The sequence below is a fragment of the Urtica dioica genome, chromosome 2 (assembly GCF_054948205.1).
Source record: "Urtica dioica subsp. dioica isolate 48M chromosome 2, U.dioica_male_clone48M_v1_H2, whole genome shotgun sequence".
Lineage (NCBI taxonomy): Eukaryota > Viridiplantae > Streptophyta > Magnoliopsida > Rosales > Urticaceae > Urtica > Urtica dioica.
The window spans coordinates 38095095-38122654 of record NC_142757.1 but is presented as its reverse complement, the minus strand read 5'-3'; the positions used below and the strand labels follow the sequence as shown (position 1 = coordinate 38122654).

The 27560-nt window shown below is 41.5% G+C and overlaps 2 protein-coding genes across 2 annotated transcripts; both read right to left on the bottom strand.

The window, feature by feature from the left end:
* Positions 1–6843: 6843 nt before the first annotated feature.
* LOC149404624 (Tetratricopeptide repeat (TPR)-like superfamily protein) lies at positions 6844–9722 on the bottom strand. Its single transcript, XM_089606445.1, has 2 exons — positions 8503–9722; positions 6844–7991 (listed from the first exon to the last, which is right to left on the bottom strand). The coding sequence occupies exons 1-2, from the start codon at positions 9660–9662 to the stop codon at positions 7436–7438; spliced, it is 1716 nt and encodes a 571-aa protein (XP_089462571.1). The 5' UTR covers positions 9663–9722; the 3' UTR covers positions 6844–7435.
* A 5983-nt stretch (positions 9723–15705) lies between these two features.
* On the bottom strand, positions 15706–16917 carry LOC149404623 (uncharacterized). Its single transcript, XM_089607610.1, has 4 exons — positions 16634–16917; positions 16249–16349; positions 15984–16151; positions 15706–15845 (listed from the first exon to the last, which is right to left on the bottom strand). Exons 1-4 carry the CDS (start codon positions 16915–16917, stop codon positions 15706–15708), a joined length of 693 nt encoding a protein of 230 aa, XP_089463736.1.
* Between the last annotated feature and the right edge of the window lie 10643 nt (positions 16918–27560).

Below are 27560 nucleotides of genomic sequence, written 5' to 3'. Positions count from 1 at the left end.
AATTTCGTGAGTATATAGTCACGAAAGTGCTTACTTTTATGACTATATTGTCACGAAACTGAAAATTTCATAAAAAAAAAACTTTGTCACCAAATTGTAGTGGTTTATGATCCTCTAATCTACACAATTAAGAGTTAAAATTCCAAAGCTTCAATCAACGTCCATATGCCATCACATAACATCACTTTTTTATTTTATTTACACGCAAATAATTTAAGATAGAAAAGGGGTCAGAATAAAATACAATACATCTAACATTATATTTGTTAGAATGATATAATATTTTTAATGAAACAGCGACGGGGAACACCCGATGAACTCCGACACAACCATCATGCTCTTCTTTGCACCATTCAGCTCGGAACCGGCGTCCGAGTCGGAGATCCCTTGCCTGCACATGATGTACTTGTACGACGTGAGGTTCATATTTATGTGTCTAATTTCATAAAATAATTAAAAAAAATGTGTCTAATTTATTAATTATTTATGTGTGTACTTTAATATTTTCATGAAATTAAATCAAACTAATTTCATAAAAATAAAAAATGTGTCTAATTTATTAATTATTTATGTGTGTACTTTATTATTTTCATGGAAGTTAAATCAAACTAATTTCATAAAAAAAATGTGTATATTTTATTAATTATTTATGTGTATTTTATTATAATATATAAGGACAAAAAATAGAGAGAGAGAGAGAGAGGTAGGTGAGAGTAGGGTCCATGAGATATTGACATTTACAAAAAGTAAATAAATAAGGATGTAATGATAATAATGAATACCTCAAAAGGTGAAAACAGTAGCACCACCAAAAAAAGCTCTCTCTGAAAATGCTCCCGTCTAACTAGGTGAGCCTTCCACACAGTGGACGATTCTTCATACCTCCTCTACGAAGTGAAGCATGGATTCTGAATATCCTAAAGATGATGACGCTGAATCCCTGGCGGACCTCACAGAGGCTCTCAACATGGACGACGACGACAACGACTGGGAATACGCCTTTGCAGTGGAGGAAGATGGATTGTCGGCGAGGCCGAAGCTCGCGGCGCTGGTCGAAAAAGCGCTGGTACCAAAGATTGGATCTGTGAAGCTGCTCAACTCTATTTTTCAAAGGCTCTGGTGGGATGTGAAGGGCTGGAAGATGAAGTTGTTGACCAGAGAGAATGGAGTGATGTTTGTCGGACTCGAGTTCTCATCTCTAGATGCTTGCAACAGGGTGCTTGAAAAGGGCCCATGGTGTTTCAATGGGGGTGTTCTTTTCCTAAAGCCTTGGCCAGATTCCGAGGTGTGGAGAGATTGTTGTTTTGATACGGTTGAGTTGTGGGTTCGTCTATTCGGAGTTCCTCTGCAAGCTAGAACGGAGAAGAATGTTACCCGTCTTGCGGCCTCTGGCGGCGAGATCGTGGAAGCCAAATGGGATGGCTCCTTCTGTTCTGTTCTCAAGGAGTTCTTCAGGTGTAAAATTTCCATCAACCTCAACGCACCGGTATTCCCAGGACGCTTTATTCCAGTAGCCGGAAAACAATGGTGGATTGCTTTTAAGTACGAAAGACTACCGGCCATGTGCTATGGGTGTGGCCACATTGGGCATGACCAAAAGGGGTGCAAGGAGAAGGTTCAAGTTATTATTGATGCCGCTGGGAAATCATTTCAGGTTCTAGGACCATGGTTGAGGGCGGATGTTCGGAAAATTTCCTGCTTTAAGGGAGGTCCAGCGGCGAGCCCATCCCAGAGTGCATCGTCCCCAAAAAACCCATCACCAACTCTGAAGCAACAGTCGAAAGACGAATGTTACGGGGCTCCAAAACATACTTTGGCAGGCGAAATTTCGGGGAGTCTATCCAGACCTACCCTTGTGTCGGAAAGGACCCAAAATTTTCCCGCCTCTTCGAGCTCTGCACGTGAGAAACATGTGACTTCATTAAACCCAACACTTTCTTCTGATGCATGTAGAAGAGGTGTGATAAGCCCAATCCCTGACGAGGCCCAAACTTCTAAGTCGGGCCCAAAATACCCAGACTGAACGTGAGGTGGGGCAACAAGTGGGAACGCTGGGTACTATGCGGCGAGAAGAAGCCTTTGCGACGACTGAAAATGACTGTGGTCCTACAGCCATGGTTAAGAAGAGGAAGGCTGACTCTGGTGTTGAGGGAGAAGACCTCCAGCTCGTCATTCTGCCAGAGACTCGTGGTGGTGGAAGGCTCTCCTTATAGAAGGCAGCGCGAGCTAAACAGGTCCCTCCTCAAATTGAAGCTCCATCGAGTGGATTGAAGTTCGCTGAAGGCAATTCTGGAGAACCAAAGATGGCCTTAATCTCATTTGGTAACGAGGCTATGGTATGCGAGACCGTTGAGGGTAACAAGTCTGGTGTGAAGATAGGTGGAGATGAGAATGATGCGGCGGAGGACTCCTCCCCGGGATCGGCGGAATCTGGCAGGTCGAGCCAGCCCCGCCGGGAGCAATGAAAATCGTAGTTTGGAATGCTCAGGGCCTGGGCAGCCCTGATGCATTCGACGATCTTAGAAGCCTTGTTAAAAATGTACAACCAGACATTCTTTATGTTTCTGAATCCCGTCTTCTCTCCTACCAATGTGTGCACTGGAAATTCATCCTCGGCTTTGAGGGACAGTTTGTTGTAAATTGTAATGGACGGAAAAGAGGTCTTTTGCTGTTTTGGAATCAAACTTGTGATGTTTGGATCAAATCATATTCGCCGGGTCATATCGACTCCCTATTCAAAATAAATGGTGTGTCTTGCCGATTTACAGGATTTTATGGAAATCCTCGACCCGAGAAGCGAAGGTTTTCGTGGGAATTGCTTCGCCGGCTTGCTGTGATGGATTTTAGCTCGTCCCCGTGGATTGGGGGGGGGGGGGATTGGAATGAGATTCTGTTAGATGAAGAGAAAGAGGGGGGCTGTCCTAAGAGCTTGACGGCGCTTGCCGACTTCAACCTCGCCCTCGTGGACTCTAATCTGACGGACCTTGGCTATGAGGGACAGTGTTATACATGGACGAATAAGCAACAGGCTCTCTACTTCATACAACAGCGTCTTGACCGTTTTTGTGGAAATGATTCGTGGCTTACATACTTCCCCAACGCTAGGGTGACGAACCTCCCTTATCGGCGCTCCGACCACATGCCGATTCTGGTTCACATGGATCGTGGGAATTCAGTCTCCGACGTAGATGCGAGACCGGCAAAGCGGCGCTTCTTTTTCGAGGAAAAATGGACACACGACGAGGAATGCGGCAACATCATCACCGCCAAATGGAGGCCGATTTATGGCTCCTCTACAGCATATATAACGGAAGGTATCCGGAAGGTCAGTCACTCTCTTATCTCTTGGGGCAGCGGCAAGTATGGAGACATTCCAAAGAAAATTAAATATCTCCAAGCTGAGATTGAAAGAGCTAGACGGGACGAGTTGCACATGTCTAATATTCCACTGATCAGGTTGCTTTCAGCCAAGCTGGAGAAGCTCCGGTCCGCCGAAGAGATTCATTGGAAGCAACGCTCACGGGCGAATTGGCTCGCACACGGCGACAAGAACACAAAATTCTTCCACTCTCAAGCGAATAGTATGAGACGTAATAACACGATCCATTCGATTATCGATGCATCGGGAGGAAAACTCACCTCCATCTCAGAAATCTCCAACGCTTTCTCAGAGTTTTTCAGTGGCCTTTTTACTAGCTCCGCTCCTTCCCCGGAGGACAGCGATAAGGGTGTTCCAGACTGCCTTCCGCAGCTCGCGGCATCTTCGGCCTTGCTCCTTGAAGCTGATTTCTCGAGGAAGGAAGTTGAAGAGGCCTTGTTCTTGATGCATCCTACTAAGTCGCCAGGCCCAGATGGCGTGCCGGCTTTGTTTTTTTCAGAAGTATTTGGACTCTATTGGCGGCAGTGTCTCCGATACTTGCTTGCAGGTACTGAATGGTGGTGCTAGCGTTGCTAATTGGAACAAGACCCTCATCACGCTCATCCCTAAGATTGAAGGGGCCGACAAAATGAAAGATTTCCGTCCGATAGCTCTGTGCAACGTGCTGTATAAAATAGTGTCCAAGGCACTTGCTAACCGCCTTAAGCCTTTTCTCTCAGAGGTGATAGATGAGAACCAAAGCGCTTTTGTCACGGGGAGACAGATCAATGACAACATTCTCCTCGGTTTTGAGTGCAACCACTGGCTTCGCGCCCTAAGTAAAGGCCAGACGGGATATTGTGCGCTTAAGCTCGATATGAGCAAGGCGTATGATCGCATAGAGTGGTCCTATGTTCGGCTTATTATGGAGAATATGAGTTTCGGGGCCCGCTGGATCAACCGGGTCATGAATTGTATCTCTACCGTCAGCTTCTCAGTGCTCATCAACGGTAACATCTCGGCACAATTCACCCCATCCCGGGGGATCCGTCAAGGTGATCCGATCTCCCCATACCTCTTCATCCTCTGCGCGCAAGGCTTCTCTTCTATGATCCACCACCAGGTTAGGGAAGGAACCATTCACGGAATCAGCATCGCGCGGGCGAGCTCGCCCATATCTCATCTCTTCTTCGCCGACGACAGCCTGATGTTTTTTCAGGCTAAGACGTCTGATTGTAGGAGTTTATTGGGATGTATTGAGAAATACTCGAAAGCCTCTGGCCAACTCGTCAATTTTGAAAAATCCGCTATGTCTTTTTCGCCGAATACCGACCAGGCGACGCAGGCTACGATTCAGAGCATGCTCGGGGTTCCGTTATCAGCTGGAATTGATTTATATCTTGGCCTGCCCACGTTCACTCTCCGAGCCAAACGCATTCAATTCGGGTTCCTTCGATCGAGAGTCGTGAAAAGGCTGAATAGCTGGGGCTCGAAATGCTTCTCGACCGGGGGCAAAGAGACCTTAATCAAGGCCGTCATCCAATCAATCCCGACATATACCATGGGTACATTTATGGTCCCGGCGGCGATCTGCAAGGCTATCGAAAGCCTTTGCGCGGAGTTTTGGTCGGGATCGACGGAAGACGCGAAGAAAATGCACTGGTCCCGCTGGGATCTTCTTTGTCGGGCCAAAAAAGATGGCGGCCTAGGCTTTCGGAGTCTCCGCGAGTTCAACCGGGCTCTCTTGGCGAAACAAGTTTGGCGCCTTGCTTGTGATCCTTCCTCTCTTGTGGCCCGTGTTATCGCAGGAAAATATCACCCCTACTCTTCTATTCTTCATGCTTCCCCCAAGCAAGGGTCCTCTTTTGTGTGGAAGAGTCTTTTATGGGGTCGCGGAATCATTGACAAAGGGTGGAGATGGCGTGTCGGGACGGGTGCTAAAATCGCCGTCTACGGGGAACGGTGGCTGCCAACCCCGTCGAGCTTTAAGGTCCAATCCTCCATTGGGCTCCCGCCGGACTCTAAGGTCCAAGATATCCTCCTAGACTCCGGAAATTGGAATGAAGTTAAGATCCGAGTTGTGTTCTTCCCCTTTGAGGCTGACACGATTCTAGCTATTCCCCGTACTCTCCATCGACGTGAAGATTCACTAATCTGGCATTTCGACGATAAAGGGCTCTACTCTGTGAAAAGTGGATATCGGATCGCGATGGAAATTGCGTCTGAGTCTTCGGCATCGAGCTGGACACCTTCGGGAGATCTCTGGCCGAATCTTTGGAAAGTTAAGGTCCCTCCCAAAATCCGGATTTTCCTATGGAGAGCATGCAAGAACCTCATTCCCACGAGGGGAAACTTGGCTAAGCGCCACATTCCAGTTCATCCTCGCTGCACCTTCTGCGGTTTTGAGCATGAGACGACAGCCCACAGCCTTATCTTTTGCCCTTTTGTCGAGGGAGCTTGGCTCAACTCCCCGTTCGAGAATATCCTTGAACAGAACCAAAACTGGGATTTGTGGGAGATTCTTAACCGAGTCATGGGTTCCGTGTCGCTCCACAAACTCGGGTTGCTCGCCATTATGTTCTGGGAAATTTTGTTTTGCCGAAATAAACTCATCCATGAGAATCGGAAACCCGACATGGCAACCACCTACAACAAAGCAATCGCCCTCCATGAAGACTACGCGCTCTTCAACCCTCCCTCTCTCCGGGCCCCTGCCCCTCCTCACCCGGTCACGTGGTCTCCCCCGACAACTAAACGCTGGAAGCTCAACACTGATGCAGCTCTTAACATCGACTTGGGAACCTGTGGTATTGGCGGCTGTATCCGAGATGCCGACGGTGGCTTCTGCCTCGCCTTCAGCAGGCCACTCCCTCGGACCTCCTCGGTGCTCGCGGCCGAGCTGCTCACCATCCGGGAAGGCCTCGTCGTGGCAACCAGGTTTGGCTTCACTCACTGTGAACTCGAAACTGACTCTTTGAATGCTGTGCTACTGCTGCGAGACGGGGCTAAAAACGCCAAAGAAGAGGGGTCGATTGCTGAAGATATCATCCTCCTTAATGACTCCTGTAGCTTCTCTTTTCATTTTACTCGGAGATCCGGAAACTGTGTCGCTGATCGCCTTGCTTTAATGGGCTCTAGATCTTATCTCCCTTCTACGTGGATTGATTCTCCACCTCCATGTATTACTGACCTTCTTAATGCCGATTTGACACTTGCTCCGTGAGAGCTTATAAAATGTCCTCTTATCTAAAAAAAAAAGGATGTAATGATAATTACATAAATGAAAAAAAGTGTCAGATGTGCTATATGTGACCTTTTGAAAAAAAAAAGTCCAAAAAAGTCAAAACACTTTTATTTTTATTTTTATTTAGAGCAATTTCCCTAAACTAAATTGGGATATAAGCAAAAAATATCGCCTTTTTGTTTCTGCAAGCAAAAATTTGTTATGTTTTATTCTTGTTTAGGGATTTATGTATTTTGTAGTTTTTATTTTATTTTATTGAAGCAGGCCTCTTATATTAGATATATTAGAGGTTACAAAAGGAGAGAAAGACATTCGAATCATATATTAGATTGTAAACAAATTACTATTTTTGTACCTACGATATAAACTATATTTTAAAGTACTAATTAAATGAGATAAAAACATGTATTTTCAAAAGAAATGGGATATCCAATGATTCCAATCCTTCCTTTGACTTGTGAAATTCAGAAATAAGTGAAAGCATACACACACACACACAAAATTGAATTAGTATTTTCCCTCTCATTTTAAATCTCACAGCTCTATCTTCCTCTCTATTTTTCATTCTTCAGTAGTCACTCAGCTCTCGAATATTGCTTATCCCGATTAGGATCTCCTGATTCTTGCTGAAGGTAGAGATGTGTTTTTTTTTTTTTTTTTTTTTTTTTTTTTTTTAACCAATTTTGTTGTTTAACAGATGGTCAAAAACCTGGTTTTTTAACCGACCATTTAAAAGATTGGCTGTTATGATTTTTAATTTTTTTTTTTTTTTTTTTCAAAACAAAAGCAATTGAGCTTTTTAAAACAAGGAATCAGTTAACTTAAAATCGAGGTCAAAGTCCCTCAGACCTCATCTCGTCGTCGAGCTCCGACAATTTAGCCTGTATTGACTCTATCTCCGGATGATCTCTGTCGTCCGATCGAAACTCGTGGACCGTCCCCTTCACCTCGATCCAACTCACACCTGGCGCCTTCACCGCGCCGCCGTTGCGCCTCATCGCCCGCCTGACCCCCGAGACGCGGTCCCACTCCCCCGCGGCCCCGTACACCTTCGCCAGCTGGACGTACGCCGCCGCGCTCGACGGGTCCACCCTCAGCAGCCTCTCCGCCGCGTACTCTGCCACCTGGCGGTCCCCGTGGGTCCCGCACGCGCTCAGCAGGGCCCCGAAGGCCGCCGGATGATGATGCTTCGTCTCGAGCGGGATCTTCTCGATCAGACGCTTCGCCTCTGCCAGCCTCCCGGCCCGGCCGAGGAGGTCCACCACGGACGAGCAGTGCTCCACCCCAGGCTCGATCCCGTGGTCCCTCGCCATCGAGCCGAAGATTTCGAGGCCGGTCTCGACCAATCCCGCGTGGCTACACGCCAGCAAGACTGCCCAGAGAGTCACCCTGTCGTTTTAAAAAGAAGGTGAAATAGCTAAAATGTGCATATATATATATATATATATATATATATAAAGTTGACCATAGGATTAGTTTTTTAAAAGTGATAAATTGCTTCTAATAGTTGTGAAAATTTTTAACGAGCTCTCTAGATATATAACCGTATAAAAATTCGACTTCTGCATTTTAGTCAACCTTAATAATTGTAAATAACCATCAGATTCCAAGGGTATAAATAGAATGCTAAAAACGTCCAAATAATACTGCATCACTATTATGACTATTTACTAAAAATTTACAAAATATTGGTTATTTAGCAAATCTCCAAATTTTGGAGGTTTAGTTACTCAATTAATTGATTTTTAATTATGATGTCAATTTTTTTTTACAAGGTAACTTTGGCTAAAAAATTTGAATTTTTGACTATTTTGCTAATCAATTGTTTTCAAATTACTATTTTGTATAATTTTTCTAAATAATAATTTGTTAACCGGAAACTCTAAAATCCCATATTTACCTGTCGGGCTCGGATCCCCTGCTCCTCATCTGGCGGAAGAGATTTAGAGCCTCGAATCCTGCCCCGTGATGGGCGAGGCCCGTGATCATCGCGTTCCACGTCACCGTGTCTTTACTCGGCATCTCGAGGAGGAAGAATCGCCTGCCCTCGTCCACGTCACCGCACTTGCAGTACATGGTCACGATCGCCGTCCCCGTTGCGACGTCGTTCCGGATCGGCGATTTCTGGACCATCTGATGGACCGTCCGCCCGGTCTGGAGCGCCGAGAGCTCGCTGCATCCGTTGAGGACGCTCGTGAGCGTTGACGGGTTCGGCTTCGCTGCGGACGCGACCATCGCGACGAAGAGCTTCAGCGCTTCCTCGGGCGCGCGATTCTCCACGTACCCCGCGATCATCGCGTTCCACGTCACCGCGTTTCTCTCGGCCGCCGGAGAATGGAACAGCTTCTCGGCGGACTCGATGTTCCCGGCTTTCATGTGGCCGGTGATCATCGCGGTCCACGCCACCGCAGTCTTCAACGGAGCGGAGTCGAAAAGCTTCTCTGCGGAGGCCATTTCGCCGCAATCCGCGTAGCCGGAGATCATCGCGCTCCACGTGACTCCGTTCTTGACCGGCGTTTTGAGGAACAGTTCTCGGGCTCTCTCCATTTTATGCTCTTGAGCAAAACCTGATATCATCGTGTTCCAAGACACCGTGTCCTTGGCGGGAATCGATTTGAAGAATTCCATCACGGCCTCGGCTCTGCAGTTTTTAAGATAGCAGGTCAGCATTGTGTTGTACGAAACTGTGTCTGGTTCGGGAATTTCGTCGAACAGGTCTCGGGCGTCTTTCATTTTCCCAGGGTTCTTAGCGTACCCCGCCAAAATTGAGTTCCAAGTAACGGTCGTCTTGATTTCCATCGTGTTAAAGACCTTGAGAGCCGAATGCAAATTCCCGGCTCGGACATAGCTCGTGATTAACCTGTTTGACGACACTACGTCGTCGAATGCACGTCGATCAAAAGGCGGAGATTTGATCGTGTTGCTCTCGGAAATGTGTCGTTTTTCGGGATTGACATCTGTGTTTTGAGGGGTTAAAGAGTTTTGGTGTAGGCTTCGTAGGAGAAGTTTCAGCAAAGCCGAAGTAGGTTTAGTCTTCTTAATTTTGGTAAGATAGTTCATTTATAATTTTATCATAGTTACACTTGTATGCTTTTAAATTCGCTAAACCATTTTTTTTTAACCTGTGACCGCATCCATAAACTCAAAATTATTATATATAGTAGTGAAGAATATAAAAAGCTACTTTTTTTTTTTAAGAAAAAACTCAATTGACCGTTGAGTATATAGCTCTCGAAATGGAAATTCCATTTTCAATAAACTACCTTCCATTGCTTATTGAAAAATGACATTTTTATTAGTTAAATTGGTATCTTCCATTGTTTATTAGAAATTGAATTTTTATTAAGCTTAATGGAAATAAGGATTTCCATTAACTTCCGATAAGTAATTAAAAAAAATTAAAAAATCAAATTTAAATGGTAAATAAAAGGGACTAAACTGTTAAAATTTTAAAAGAATGTACTAATATGTAAACTGAATTTCATCTTTATTAATAACTTTTTTTTTTAAATAAAGTTAAAACATTACAACAATATTATGAAAAAAAACATTACAACAAGACTACATTTCATTAATAGTCATGTTTTGAAAGTTCATATCAAAGTTATCAACAAGATCAATGTTCATAAATGTTTCTTGAGAACGTTGTTCGTGTTGACACCAATCTTTGTATATGGTGAGAGCCTCGACCATTTCGGGTTTCAAACTTTGCATTCTATCGTCAAGGATGCGATCCGAGCTACTAAATGCGGACTCCGGCGACACCGTTGACACCGGGATCGAATGAACATCTCGGGCCATCTTCGACAAGATCGGAAACATGTTCTCGTGCTGACGCCAGAGGTCGTCTTGGTTCATGGAGGCAAATTGTTGAGAGGTGTATAACACGATCTCATTGTTGGAAGCCGTATCTTCAGTGGGTTGAGGATGCGGTGACGATCTCGGAGATGAAGTTCCACCTCTAGCAAAACGAGCTATGTCTCGGAAAATTCATTTGCTTGTCGATGAGTGTCGGGGTGGACTCGGCTCGGGACACGCAGGAGCTTGGCGCTGGTAGAACCTGAAAAATGAGTAAAACTCTTCCACAACCCTAGCATGAATATGTGTAACGTAATCTTGTACACTATGAAGTTTTAAACCATATAAGTAAGGAATTTGTGTATAGAATGCATGCAAAATCATATAAGTAAGGAATTTGTGTAGTTCTCCAATTTTTTTAAAAAATTTCTCTCATAGATTCTACGCATGGTTGAAATTTTTTGAAATGATTGCAATCATGAAGATGTTTGGTAATTTTTGTAACACTATGTATGGCTAAATAAGATGTGGGTGTGTAAACAGCAGACAATGCACATATTTCATCGTAAAAAACGTGAAGATAATGAGTAAAGACCTTAGCTCTTGCGATGTATGTTTCAGTTATGTCATGGCCTCCGTTTTTGTTCACGAATTCTCGTGTAATCTCTACATGTCTTTCGGACAAGAAAGAATGCAACATTAAAAATGTTGAGTTCCACCTAATCCTGTTATCGGTGTGGAATTGCCTCTCCTCAAGACCGTTGATTAAAAAGCGCCTCTTAAGGTCGTCTACGCTTTGGTTAAAATTGTTTAACCAAGATATGACGTCCCTAATCTTACGGATACACTCGTCAAAATGCCTAAATCCGGCTTTCACTATGAGGTTTATGATGTGGGTTGCACATCTTTGGTGTAAAAGACACTCTTGATTGGGGATCTTAAGACGTAAGGCTTTCATCATGGCGTCATTGTTTATGGCATTATCTAGGGTTATTGAGATTATTCTTTCCTGAAAATTCCACTCTTCTATAACGTCTAGAAGGATTGCTAGTATGGCATCAGCGGTATGACTACCCTCTATTCTCTTAAAGGCTACGATATTCTTGTTGAGATTCCAAGCCTCGTCTATGTTATGAACTACAACAGACATGTAGTCTATTTTGGCATTTCCGGACCATATGTCAGAAGTGAGGGCCACGTTAAACCTAGCAGACATTAAGCATGCTCTAAGTGTGTCTTTATCTTCCAAAAAAGTTCTCATAATATCACTTCGAAGAGTTTTTCTTGAAATAATGTTTATACCAGGAACTAAGTAATGCACAAATCTACCAAAGTCTTCGCTTTCTACGTGAAAAAATGATTGGTTGGTAGAAACTATGTACTTAACTAGTTCTTTTCTAAATTCTACGGGATCGTGGATACTTACCATGGATGTAGATCCCTTCAAGACGCAAGCCATGTAGTGGTGGCGCAACGAAGAAGTACCATGAGAGGTAGAGTCGGCTTAGACTTGATTCCCGCATTTGTTGCATATTCTCTTCTTTCCTTCGTCGTCGTTGAACTCGATGAAGTATTTCCACATTTCATAACATAATTTTCTTTTCTTCTTCTCTTGTAGAGGTTGTTGTGCTTTCGGGAGCTTCGTCTTGAGGTGGTGGATGAGGTGACTCGTGTTGAGGTGATGGATGAGGTGACTCGTGTTGAGGTGGTGGAGGTGCCTCTTGTTGTTGTTCTTCAAATCTACGGAGTTGTTCTCAATACACAATGTAAAGGTCTTCGTGTGGATTTTGGTGGGAGTTAGAAGGTTGGTTTTGAGGAGGATGATGTTGTGTATGATATTGTTCGTGAATTGGACGGGGATGAGGTGGAGGTTGTTCTCAAAGAAATTGTGGTAGATATTCAGGTTGATTAGGGGAGATCGGGGCGAATCGGGCTAATTCTAGAAGGACATTTGGTGGATGCCATTGTGGTCGTTGGAACTTGATGTAATTGAGATTTTCATAAAGGTTTAACCAATTTTGTGGAAACTGGTGAGGTGGAGAGGGTTGTTGAACTTCGTCGTGTTGCTCGTCTTGTTGTTGTGATTGTGACGACGTGAGAGTGCGACTAGAACTTCGGCGCGATTCACGTGAACCTCGACGAGAACCTCGGAGAGATGATGACTCTCCAGATATTATAAACTTTTTATAAACTATAATTAAAACGTAACTATATAAAAAAATTTAAAAAACAAACTTAAGTAGATGATATAAAAATTATATAAACGTAACTATTTAAAAAAAATTAGAACACTAACTTAAGTATATAATAAATATTTTATAAACTTAATTATCTAAAAAAAATTTAATTAGTAACTTAAGTATATAAAATTAAGTAGAAAAAAAACTTAAGGATATACTAATTATTTTAAACTTAACTATAAAAATAAATTTAGAATACAAACTTATAAATTTTGTATGTGGAGAATATGAGAGAATTTGAGAGATTTTGAGAGTTTGAGAGATTGAGTTGTGATTAAAATAGTTAGAATTCGGATGTATTTATAAGTGAAATAAAAAGTGGGTTAAAATTTAAGAAATTGGTCAAATAACGGTCAAATTTTTCCAGCCGTCCAGATAAAAACAATTGTGAATCTAATGGTTGAGATTTAATTAAACAAAAATAAAAAGCTCACTGTCACATATCTGGACAAAATATTAACGTTACACACACAGAGGGAGAAAGCAAACTAAGTAACGGAAATAAAATGACTGACACGCGCCTGGCCCACTTCCGACGCCCCTGTCCCGCTTCCGACACGTGGCGGAAATCCTTCTGCCGTTACCGAGGCTCACGGTAGTACCGTGAGGAACATGAAACTGACGGAAGAGCTTCCTTCCGTCTTCTGCCGTCCGCCAAGCCAGCTTGATATAGCGCACGACCCTTTTAACACTTTTGTAGAACGATGACACAAAAATAAAAAAAAATACAAACTCTAAGAACACGAAGTGAAACATGAGCGTCTTGCCGATTTGTGCTTCCATTGTGGATGGTCGGAGAAATTGCAGATTCAGCAACGCTCTCATACTTGCTATGTCAATCTTTTTCTGAACTTTAAATAAGTATCATTTCCAACAGTACACATTATATATATACAAAATTAGCCTCCTATCACTAACCATGTAAATGGTTTATGAAAAAGTCTATAAATGATCTCAATAATGTGCTTGTAATATTTCCCAACACTCCCCTTTCCCCAAAAAAATATGAATTTCAACAGAACACATCAACGACCCTTACCAACGGGAAGGATATGAAAAAGTTTTTTTGTTGAGGGTATGCTCCCGTTGAGACACGCTCAGAGACATGAGATTCAATGGGCCTAGAACAAGCTTGAGGAGCTTAATTATATTATTCAAGAGGTAACTTGTAGGTAATATCTCCTAACACCCGTCCCCCTTAGAATATTTCCCGGGAAGATTGACCCAAGTGTGGTTGCGTCTAAAAAATTCGAACGCCTCTCAATGTTCAAGCGCGTTATAAGAGGTTGGTACCTTTTTTTTTGTTTATCGATTTATAGATTGTCATGCGCATTGTTTAGGTTTCATCACACTGATTTCGTGAAATAAGTAAAAAATTTGATTCTACTGAGTTATGTCAAATCTTTTTATAAATCTTAAGTACCATTTCCAACAAAACGATGGCAATTTTGTTGCTCATCACCTTACACAAGTTGGGTCATACATTACATTGCAGACTTGGTTTGACACATGTGTTTAAATGTTTATTTTGTCTGATGTAGTCACCCACGTGAGATAATGAAACGATATATCTTTTCCTAAAAAATTACATCACAATAATATCTCTGTTATTTGATGGATCTTAAAATTGATGTTAAATTTTCTTCTTCAATAATAATATTATTTGATGGATATTCAAATTGATGTTAAGACTTTTCACAACAAAAACATTTGTGAGTTGAATAATCAAGAGACAAGTTGCTACCGTTACTAGAGTTTCTGTGAGAATTTATGTAATGTTAATGTCGGATCAACAAAGCGCACATGAGTTAATTTAGGTCCAACTCAATGATTGCAAGTGAGAAAAATTATGGTGGGGTTTACAAACTCGTCGTCTTTGCTTTGTCAGAAGTCCTTTATATTGTCATTCACCTAAGAAAATAAAGATCATGAACTACAAAATCAAGGACGAATTTTCCCCAACATGCTCTCCTACGCACAACATTAATCCGACAATTAGTGTGAGATGACAAGTCTAAGCTCGTCTCTATATTTTTTAGAGAGAGAAAGTGTGGTTAAAGAGATGAAAAGTTTTGTTAAGATCAGAGAAACTTCCATGAAGCTTCAGACAGATGAGGTATTTATAAAACATCCAATGAGCTTGAGTGGCTTAGTTGGGATGGACGACGTGGACAAGAATTATGGTCATGGACTTTGGTTGAAACTACTTGCTCACTGCCTTGGACGTGAAGTTGAAGTCGAAGACTACCTGTCGTGTCGTTGATCTAGAACTTTGGCCGATGACCTCTTACTGGACCATATTTAGTCGCCGAAGACTCTCTTTGTTGCGGACTTGGTGTTGGTGGCTGAAACCCTCATCGCTATGGACCTGAGCTAAGGCCAAAGACTCATGTGGAAAACATGAGATGATGGCTGGGAAGCTATGTGTCATGGGCCTGACTAAGGCTAAAAGGCCTCCTTTTCGCGCACCTGGGGTTGGTGGGCAAAGATTCTCATTATCATGGACCCGAGTTAATGATATTGAGATTTAGAGAGAAAGTGAGCTCAAGAGTGTTTGGTATATTGACGAAAGTGAATGAATCTGAGTAGATAGTATAGATCTTATACTCAGAGCAATGAAACAGTAAAAGGGAAAGTGACTAAGCCACATAGGACATGCCTTTACATTAAAGCAACTAAAGATAAGCGAATAATAAAGAAAGGAAATGCCACATCAGGCTGAGGCCTTAACAGTCCCCCTAAAACTCAAGGTTGCAAGGCTTTCAACTTTGAGTTTGGACTTGAGTATAGGGAAGCTTGAGCTGGATATCACCTTGGTAATAACATCAACAACCTAATCACATGCAGGTACATGTTTTACTTGAATCAGACCTTGTGCCATTTTGTCTCGAACAAAATAAAGATCCATCTCCACATGCTTAGTTCGACCGTGCAAAATTGGATTAGCTGAGACTAATGAAAAAATGAACAAATACACGGGGCCTCAGACACCACAGCTGCTATACTTCGGAACTCTGCTTCAGTAGAAGAGCAAGAGATCGTGTGCTGCTTCTTCGAGCTCCAAGCTACTGAATTGCCACCAAGAAAAACACAGCAACCTGAAGTAGTCTTCTGATCATCAGGGTCAGCCCCCAGTCACCATCACTAAAGGCTGAGATGTTGAAACGAGAAGCCTCTGAGACATGATAACCAAAATATAGTGTCCCTGCAAGATATCTCAATATACGTTTCACTGCCACCCAATGAGCGTGCAGAGGACTATGCATGAATTGACACACTTTGTTCACTGAAAAGGAAAACTCAGAACGAGTGATAGTGACACACTAAAGCCCTCCCACAATACTCTTGTACATTTGAGCATCAATCACACAATCATTCCCATATGCTATGAGTTTAAGACCACTAATCATAGGAGTATTGCTAGACCTAGCAAATTGCATTGTAGCCTTGCCTAGGAGGTCCTTAATGTACTTGTTTTGGCACAGAAGAAGACCATAATCTGTCTTGAGCACTTGAATTCCCAAGAAAAAAATCCAAAAAACCAAGATCTTTAATTGAGAACATATCACTGAGTTTAGATATCATGAGCTCAACTTGGTTTGAATCACTTCCACTGACCAAAATTTCATCATCATAGACCACCACAAATATCTGAGTGCCTGAAGAAGAGTTGATAAAGAAGGACTCAACAGTCTGAGAAGCAGTAAAACTAAAAGAGGACATAGCTTGATTTAGTTTACCAAACTAGGCTTTAGGAGCTTGCTTCAAGCCATATAATGACTTCTTCAAACATCACACATGATTATGATAGGTAGAATCACCAAATCCTTGTGGTTGAGCCATGTAAACCTCCTCGTCCAAGTCCCCATTTAAAAATGTTTTTTTTTAACATCTAGCTGTCTAACATGCCAAGATTGAGATAAAGCAACAATTAGAGTAATGTGGATTATAGTAGGCTTAGCAACTTGAGAAAAGGTCTCATTATAGTCGAACCTAGCTATTTGACCATATTCCTGTGCCACAAGTCTGGCATTGTGCGTATTCAAATAGCCATCAGCATTTTGTTTGAGCTTGAAAATCCACTTACAACCGACAGATTTTCGATCAGGAGGGAGGTTTATGAGATACCAAGTATCATTCTTCATCAAAGCCAGATATTCATCTGTCATCGCACCATTCCACTCATGAGAAGCAAGAGCTAACGCCGCAAAATTTGTTTCTACAATAGCACTACAGACACGAGACTTGTAGACACCATTTTTAGCGTGAGTCACCATGTGATGAGTATTATGAGCTATATACATAGCTCAACAGGTAGATCAATGACAATAGTGCCAAGTCCATGCAAAATAAGAGACTCAACAGATAGAGTAACTTCAGAAGAAGATGCACCGTGTAACAACAGACGACGATAGCATAGGAGTACTAGAATGCACATATTGTCAACATCTGAAGAGATGTGGGTAACTGGTGGGACCGAGGGGATTGACTAAGAAGGATTTGAAGAAAAGCTAGGACAAGGTACATAGGAAGAGGTGGAGTGTTGGAATAAGGTAGGATAAGGAAACAAGGTCTCATTGAAAATAACATCACATGAAATATAGACACGACCATTGCCATCCAAGCGCTTATAAATTTTGTGATTTTTACTCACCCCAAGAAAGTCAGAGAGAGTGGATCTGAAGGCTAGTTTATGAGAGTTATATGGTATGATATTTGGATAACAAGCACACCCAAAAACTCTTAGATGACCATATTTAGAAGTTTGCTTGAAGAGAGCTTGGAAATGAGTGTTTCCATTGAGAACTGTAGTGGAAAATCTGTTAAAAAGACACATTGCATATCTAAAAGACTCATCCTAGTATTTGAAAGGAAGTTGATCTTGAGAAAGGAGAGCCAAACCATTTTCAACAATCTGCTTGTGTTTTCTCTCAACTAGACCATTTTCTTCATGAGCATGAGGGCATGATTTTTGATGGACTGTCCTAAAGACTATAAATTTTTTTTGAATGGTCTAAACTCACCACCCCAATCAGATTGGACACATTTGATTTTGTATGAAAACTGTAACTCAACTTGAGCTTTGAAATTTTGGAATATTGTGAACGCTTCATATTTTTCTTTTAAGATGTAAATTCAGCTATATCTTGTGAAAGCATCTGCAAAAGTGATGTAGTATTTAAAGCCATTTCTAGATTGAACACGTGATGGACCCAAAGATCAGTGACCACAAGTTCAAGGGGTTTCGTATAATAGTTTTAGAAGGAAAATATGGAAATTTATGTATTTTTCCATAGCAACAAGCTGAACAAATATATGTAGTGATTTTATTTAATCTAAAAAGAATATTACACTTGGGCATAACACTTTGAACAACCTTACAAGAGGGATAGAAAAAGTCTAAACAATTCCGAGTTTGAAACACTAGTAGAGATATAGGCTTTACAATTTGAGATAGACTTAGAACAAGAAGACTTTAATTGAGTGACTCTAGACTTGGACACAAAGTTGAAAGAAACTCAAGTCTTGTCAGACACTTACAATCCATCCGTAAGCATGCCCTCCAAAAGTATAATCGTGGTATTTTGATCTTTACCACAACAAGAAGAAGAATGAAATTCAAAATACACGTTATCATAGCAGAATTTATAGACACTGAGTATACTTTTGGTTATTTATGGCACATGTAGGAGTGTTTTGAGGTCTGATTTGTGACTGGAAAAAGGTGACTGAAATCATGTTTGACCAATATGCTTAATTAGTAAACCCTTACCATCACCAACATGAAGTTATTATGAGCCATGGTACTCAGACTTGAGATCCAAATTTTACAGCTCCGATGTCACGTGGTTGGTTGCTCCCGAGTCTAGATACCAGTCTGAATCAGGTGAATACTAGGATTGCTCTTGTGTGTACCAGTTTTGGCTCTGAATGTCTTAGAGGTGAAACAGTTGTCTGAGCAACATAGACTTGAGCAGCACCAGATGACTGAGCTTGCGATCTTGTGTTTTGAAGCTGAGAGTGACCTTTGAATGACTCATCGAATTTGTAGAAGTAGACAAGAGCAAGATGACAAATCTTGCCACAGACTTGGCACTGAGGTCTATTGATTGGAAGCCGCGATAGACAAAACCATGGCCACGTACTCTGAAATTGTTGTTGCCATACTTTTGCTAACCATCTGAGTGTTGATGTGCACCTCCATTGAATTTCTGTCTCTGGCCATGAAATGTTGATCCTCCTCATCTACGATCATTGTAAGATCGTGTATAGAGGAGTAATTTGCATTCATCAATGATTTGTTCTTCTGTTGAGATAGATCTAGCTCTGAATTTTTCTTTTCAATCCTTGCTTCCATAGACAGAACGAGAGCTTCTATTTCCTCGACAGTGAACACATCATTTCGTGCAATAGTAGCTAGAATGAAAGTCTCGTATTCATCAGGTAATCCTTCACATATCGCTTCGACATGCTCTTTGACTTCAGACTTATTTTCGACTTAGGTTAGCAACTCTACTAGGTTCATGATCATTAAAATATATTCATTCATCGAGATATCAACTTTCTTGGTCCTAGAAAGTTGAGTTTTGAATTGAGAGATCTTAGCACGAATTTGTTGTGCGTAGTAAACTTCAAGCGTTTTTCAGGTCTGTGCAGCTGTGTCAAAGTTCACCATTCGCGATAGAACATCCTTCTGTCATTTATGATAGTAGCCAAGACAAAAACATTTGGTCTTGTCTCTCCTACAATCGATACACTAGATTGATCTTCTCAAGTTCTTCATATCCAAGTTCTTCGTATTTCGCCGGTGACGCACTTGTGTTGAGAAGAAAGTCTTGTAGATCATGTCCTCTTGTAGTAGAGAGAACTTGATTTCTCCAAACGAGAAAGTTGTTGAGATTCAGCTTCATTCCAATTGAATTGTTGAAAACGATTGGATTAAATCTCGCAGGTGAAGATCTTGTTATGTCTTCAATTGAGCTAATCGATGCCGTAGGCCATGATCAGACTTTCCTTTTCCGATGTCGGAGGGCTCTGATACATATTGAGATCTAGAGAGAAAGTGAGCTCAATAGTGTTTGGTATATTGACGGAAGTGAATGAATATGAGTATAGAGTATAGATCTTACACTCTGAGCAATGAAACATTAAAAGGTAAAGTGACTAAGTCACGTAGGACTATACATTAAATCAATTAAAGATAAGCAAATAATAAAGAAAGAAAATGCCACATCAAACTAGGCCTTAACAAATGACGAAGACTCTTCTCGACATGAACCCAAGCTAGGTCGAAGAATCTTGCCGAGGACTTGGAGCTTCATCTTGCGGCAGACCTAAATGGTCGGGAAGCTCTTTGCCGCAAACCGAAGCTAATAAGGCCGAAGACTCTCTTTGATACTCTTGGTGGCCGAAGACTCGTGCTAGTGTTAATTTGAGTTTAAATGGAAGACTCTCATCGCCGTGGACCTGAGCTACCAAAGACTCTTGCCATGGTGCTCAGATTACGTGAGGGTCGATGTAGGGCCCAATATATCCGAGAATTGCGCAATGTTCTTGTAGGCTATTTTAGAGGATCTTTGTACCATGTGAAAGCAATGTCATAATATTATAATCAATAATTCATACACACCAAAATTTTACTACATTACAGTATAATATTCTTGAATCCACCATTAATTTATATATCTGAGCGCGCGCACGAGGTTGATCCGAGCTGTGGGCGGTTGGTTGCCTTGAAATTCTCGTCTCTATGCTGAAAATGGCCTTAGCACTCCCTTCTGACTTGTTTTGACCTCCCGTTGCTCAGAAGTATCAAGTGACTCAATAACGGCATTAAAATACTCTCTCAAACTTGTAAATCACCATAAGCACACAAAAAACTATTAAAAACAAATAATTAGGTAACTAGCCATATTTATATTTTCATATTGTTATATAGCCATCATTTCGTAAATACTAAGTAAATGGTCACAAACATGATGTGACATTCCTGGTTCGTCATTTCATTGAAATAAAATAGTGATATTTACGTCAATTTACGCTTGTAAATACATGGACGTGATCATTTATCTAATATTTATGAAAAGTTAGCTATATAACAATGTAAAAGTGTAAATATGACTACGTATACCTTAAAAAAAAAATAAAAAACTTGCAACAATTCGTGTTCCTACATAGGTGATTAGTTCGCAGAAAACGTGTTTATCAATAACACTGTCAATGTAGTGTTCTTGAATCTGCCAATACTTTATAAATCTAACACACCGAAGATTATATATTTTTTTTCTAAATAATAAATTTTGTGTAGATTATTCGGGTTTAATTTTTATTATAGTGGTACTTTCAGCCTTTTATGACTGTCGAGGAAGGAACTAAACAAGGAATTGACATTATGAGTTTCCCTACCAAAATTATTATTTATTTGCTCTCATGAACGCTTTTTTCTTCTTCTTCTTCTTCTTCTTCTTCTTCTTCTTCTATTTGTCCTCATGCTTTTAATGGTGCAATTGCTATATCTCAGTAGTCAGTATTGTCCAGTCCCAATTTGACAGCCAATTTCCCAGTCCATAATTATTACTAAAATTTTGCCGTTTGTAAAGTTTGAAAAAGAACACTGTTAAGAGTGTATCTTATTATCTCCTAATGGCTGACATCCAGTATGTTTGAAATTGATTCACTCTTAAAATTAATAGTAGATTTTATGCAATCAGCTACACAAAAATACATATTAATATACAGGAGGTAGACATGTGGCTCATTTAAGCTCCTAAATTAATATTATTGCCGAACTATTATGAAAAATATTAAGAAAATAGTTTAATCCAAAACAAGACGAATCCGCCTTTTTTATAGAGACGGATTTAACTATTTTATTATTTGAAGAGTAAAAGTAAATATTTGGCTATTTCTAATATATAGGGATCTAATTAAATTATAAATTATTAATTTCTTAATTTGGATATTTTAATTGAAGAACATCATCGAATGAAATGAGGGACACAGTGAAGCACGTCGACAATTAAAAATAAAAACGCCAAAAGACGTTTCGAATACCACGAGTTAGACGTCTCAAACTGGACTTCCCTAGCTAAATTAAGGCCAAGCCATAACGAGTCCGAGGCTTGACTTTTAATATTCTGGCCAAAATACGTGGTTGGACTTGGCGTCATTTTGCTTTATTGCAACGAGTTAAAACTTAAAAGTACCATAGTTTTTCATTTCATAAAAAAATTGGATCTGGACGAAAGAGCTGTACATACATGAAATGATAGAACGGGTACGAAAGGGACAACTCACTTTAACTTTGATAAAATAATTATAATAAAAAAAAATAGTTATAAGTTATAACTTTCAGATTACTTTACAGTTTACACATATTACATGTGTTTCACACATTTACTATTGCCAACAACTTATTAAATTGATGGATATCATTTGAAGCTTTTTACTCAGTAGGTCATCAGTCATCTGTTGTTTAACCGGGGGCCCATTATTTTTTCATATCTATACCAAAAAAAAAACGACAGTGTCTTTGCCTTCCATCCAAGCAGCCTCCCATTTTCATATAGATAATTCGTATTATATAATTTTAATGTTATTTTATAAATTTTGTTCTAAATGATAATTTGATCACAATTTTGTTCAAATATTTCAGATAGATATGTCGTCTAATTAAAAGAGCGTGTCACAACTCACAAGAGGTAAGGAAACCCCACGTGACACAATATGATTCCTTTTTTTTTTTTTTTTTTTTTTTTTTCCTTTCAGTATTTCTCTTTCTTGCGTAGGAAACATGCTTAACAAGTGTCACACTATTACGAAATAGAATGGAAGAGGCACTTCCCTAAAAGAGAAACAGTTGAGGCAGTGCATGCTTTATTTTTTTTGCTTTCTTCTCATTTATCTTGTTTTATTCATTTGGGAGAAAGAGACTACATAAAGAGGTATTAGTTGATCTCGATTCCTTCTCTCCCCAATTCTTCTCTCACACGCAAACAGAAACATAATTATCATCACATACATATATTATATATATATATATATATACACACACATTCGATAGAAAAAAAACATATATATATATATATATATATATATACACATACATATATTATATGTTTTGTAGTAATATATTATACGAAAAATATACCATGGCACTTGGAAGTATATACATCATCTGGAAATACAACTATAGATTCATTCTTTTAGAATAAAATTTATTAATTAGCTACGTTAGATCTATCCTGATTAATTAATACAAAAAAACATAACAATAATTTCATTTCAATTTTCTCTCTATTCAAATATGGAAACAAAATTATAGATTCGTTCTTTTAGAATAAAATTCAATAATTCAATTTTCTCTTCATTTTTATAAATACAACTATATGGAAACACAAATATTCAAAATTCAATAATTCAAATATGGAAACACAACTATAAATTCCAACCATAAGAATATTTGTATACAAAATAAAAACAAGTTGAGTCTTCTACCTTCTTTTTTTCTTGCTTTTGAATCCATTGTATTAATTCCACTTCCTAGTTTTATCAATTCATGATTTGGCTTTATGATGATTTATAAATATTGGTTTTATACATGTTTATAGTTCTTTTAACAGGTTTTCAATGAATAATAGTTACAATTATATATGTGAATCTAAAGATAAACTCTTTGATTTATATATATATATATATATATATATATATATATATATATATATTTCTCTTCAACACCATTTGAAGATTTTCCCATAGTAATATATTATAGCTCAACTATATATATTTTTTAAATTGAGAATGTAAGTACCATTTAAAGTATTTTTTTAAATGTGATCGTAAAAAAGATAATTAATTAAGAATTTTAATCCAACAAAATTCATATAATTTAAGGTATAAAATATTTATTTATTTTTATGTTAAATAAAATAATTGGTCATGCTGGGGCATGGCCAAATTAACTAGTATATATGAACGATATACACAGGAACCCCCTTGTCCCAGCTTCAGTACATTTTGGCGCTTTTCCTTATAATCTAGACTAAAAACAATATTTCTATACTATTATTTTCATTTCTTTTCCTTTCTATTTATGATATATAGCAGCGACTCGTTATTTGTTTTTGTTTCTCTATTTATGATATATAGCCAGCAAGAAGATATCAAGACCCCAACCAAGGAAGACTGTCCACTATTTTTTTTATTTGAATGTTAAAGGATTTTGGAGGTGGTCTCCATGACACTTTTAGAGTCTTTTTTTTAGCGAACGAAATACCAAGTGTACGACTTAAGCGATATTTTTAGGGTAAATTTTCTAGTATTTTTCAAATAGATGTATGTGAACAATAACGTGTCAAGACACCGAAGGCATTGCCATAAAAAAATAAAAAATAAAAAATAAAAAGATACGTACAGGCATAAAATATGACATGAAGTTTCATATGAAAATTCCCATAAAATGTTGGGGAAAACATAGGTTCGCAGTAACTAGACACGTGGGCTTAGAAACCCTGTAATAGAACTTAGGTCAAAATTCAGGCCGGTGCACTTTATTCGTTTTTATTTAAGGTATTGTGTTCATGTTTGTTCCCATTAGCACTTGTAATAGATGATACAAATGATTTAGACACACACCTACTTAAGCCAATTCATGGTTCAATACTCTATTTGTATTTTTTTTTTCTTTCCCAAAACTTTTTTTTTTTTTGAGGAAACGTGGTCGGTGCCACGAAATATCATAAAAGCCCTCACGTATGGCGGAGGAAAACCGTGGTTACAAAGATAAGAGTGAAACAGAACCAACGGAAAAGACATAAATAAACTCAAACAAACAAGGCCCTAGGAGGCCGCGCGGGACCTCAACTCGCGATCATCGGCTCTAATGGCCTCTTCCGAACAAGGCGGGACTAAACCCAGTCAGGTCGAGGACGAGTGATGGTTAACCGCATAGCGCGCTAGATTATGCGCAGCAACATTACAAAGACGAGAAATATGCATAATGCGAAAAACCTCAAGCTCCCTCACCTCTCTGTAGATGCGGTGCAGGATCGTCCCAAGCTCTGTCGCCGGTGTCACGCCCTCGTCGATCAAGCTCACCACCCCCAAGCAGTCAGACTGGATCTCCGCTCTCCTGCCACCGACGCTGCGAACTAGCTCTATGCCCTGGAGGACAGCATACGCTTCCGCAAGCTGGGGGGAGAACCCCCTAGCCAGGAAAAGCGTATGCGAGGCGATCACCTCTCCGGTGTGGTTTCGGACAATACAACCGACACCGAAGCCTCCACGGTCGCGAGCGAGTGCCGCGTCGACATTAATCGAGAGGGTCCCGTCGCTAGGAGGGGTCCATCTGGGGGTCGTAGTCACCCTCGTACTCGTCGGAGTCTCCACAACCGTAGCCGCTCTGTACTCTTCGAGGAAGCTCACCGTCCACTGGACTAGCTGTGGCTGGCTCCAAGCTGATCTCCCGGCCAAGACATTGTTCCTGTGGATCCAAAGTTCCCAAATAATGGTAATGAAAAGCTCATGAAAACGAACCTCAAGGGTCTCCGTCGCTCTGAGGATAGCGTCGAAAGCATCGCCGTCCCTGAAAGGCGGAAGAATGTGGCTGAAGCCCACCTCTTTCCAGACTCTCCTACTCCACCTGCAACCCCAAAACGCGTGGAAAATAGTCTCTCTCGCCTCTTGACAGACAGGACAGTTGTCGTCAGAGGTGATCCTCTTCTTGGCTAAGACTGCTCTGGCCGGGATCTGGCCTAAACAGACTCGCCAGCAGAAGAGTTTCACCTTAGGAGGGACTCTCAGCTGCCAGAACTTCGTCCACCACTTCTCCATTGCCGTCGGATCTGAAGAGCTGGCGACCGGAGTACTGGCCATCCCCATCGCGACGCGGTAGCCGCTCTTGACGGAGTACTCTCCGTTCTCCGTGAAATGCCAGCGACGCACATCAGGAGTACCCTCACCACCACACGGAATGCTCAGGATCGCCGCAGCGTCCTCCTCCCCGAACATCGCTGAAATAAGATCGACGTCCCAGCTACCGTCGACACGCATAAGCTCAGCTACACGCATATCGGGGGGGATCCAAGGGGGATCAATCCAGGTGGCCGGTCTGTCCCTCGGAACTCAACTGTCGCCTATGACCAACACAGACTCCCCGTCCCCGATCCGCCATCTCGAACCAGACTGAATGATCTCACGACCTCAAAGAAGACTGCGCCAAATAGAAGAGCTACACGAGCCAGGGAGGGCCGTCATAATATCACCGTATGAGAAGTAGCTCTGTCTATAGACTCGTCCTACCAGACTATCCGGTCTCCTGAGGAGCCTCCAGACACACTTAGCCAGAAGGGCCTGGTTGGACTTCTCCAGATCTCTGAAGCCCATCCCGCCTTCTGACTTGTGACGCGTGAGGTCCTCCCACTTGCACCAGTGGATCTTCTTCGTTGCCATTCCACCCCCCCACCAGAATCTGGCGATCGCCTAATGGATGTCTCTAATCAGGCGCAGAGGGATCTTATGGCACGAGGCCACGTAGCTAGGGATCGACTGAAGGACGGATTTGATGAGGACCTCTCTTCCAGCCTGCGAGAGGGAGAGACCGTTCCAGCTCTTAATCTTAGCCCAGACACGGTCTCTCACAAACCAAAAAAGCTCCGCCTTCCTCCGGCCACTGAACGCGGGAAGACCCAGGTACCGCTTATGGCAGTCCGTCTTCCTAACACCTAGGATCTGAGCCAGAACCTCGCCCTCCTCATCGCTAACCTCCGTACCGAAACAAACATCGGACTTTTGAAAGTTCACCATCTGGCCCGAGGCCTCTGAATAAGTCCGTAAAATGTCTGTGACCCTCTCGCACTCATCAGGTATCGCTCGACAGAAAACCATGCTATCATCCGCGAAGAGGAGGTGAGACACGTGAAGGTCCCGGAAACGGACTCCTGATATCGCCCCAGCATCCTCGCTCGCTCGAAGGAGGCTCGAGAGACCCTCAGAGTAGAAGAGGAATAAGAAAGGGGAGAGAGGGTCCCCCTGGCGGAGGCCTCTGAAGGGAGTCACACTGCCTCGGGTGGAGCCGTTGATGTTGAAAGCAAACCTGACTGAGGTAACGCATCTCATGATGAGGTGCACCCACTGCGTGCTGTAACCCAGTCTCAACATCATCGACTCTAGGTAGACCCACTCGACCCTGTCAAAAGCCTTAGCCATGTCAAGCTTGAGAGACGCGCATCTTCCATTTCCGAAGCGTTTCCGCTTCATCGTATGGAGAGCCTCGAAACCGACCATGACATTGTCGAAGATCAGCCTACCACCAACAAAAGCGCTTTGGGACTCAGAAATAGCATCGTGCATAGTGCTCTTAAGACGGTTGACCAAACACTTGGCCACTATCTTATAGATCACATTGCACAGGCTTATCGGTCTGAAGTCACTGACTCGTCTCGGGTCCTCTACTTTGGGGATAAGGGTAATCACAGTATCATTAATGGTGGCCACCTCATCCCCGTCGTTAAGAATCCCAAGGCAGGTCTTCAGGACCGACGAGCCAACAATGTCCCAATATTTCTGGTAGAAAATCGCGGGAAAACCGTCACTTCCCGGGGCCTTGATCGCATCCATCGAGAAAAGCGCATTTCTCACCTCCCCTGGCTCAAAAGGGCGTTCCAACTCGGCGTTCATTGCCTCCGAGATCCTAGGCTGTACGCCCGCAGAAACAAGCTCAATACACTGTGGAGAAGGCCTCGCTGAAGAGAAAATATCACCAAAGTAGCCAGAGACGATCCTCTCTATCTCAGAGTCTCCGCTGTGCCAATCCCCGTGCTCGTCCTCCAAACCTTTGATGGCGTTCTTCTTCCTCCTAGCAGAAGCCTTGCGGTGAAAAAGTTTCGTATTCTTATCCCCGCACCGCATCCAGGACACTCTG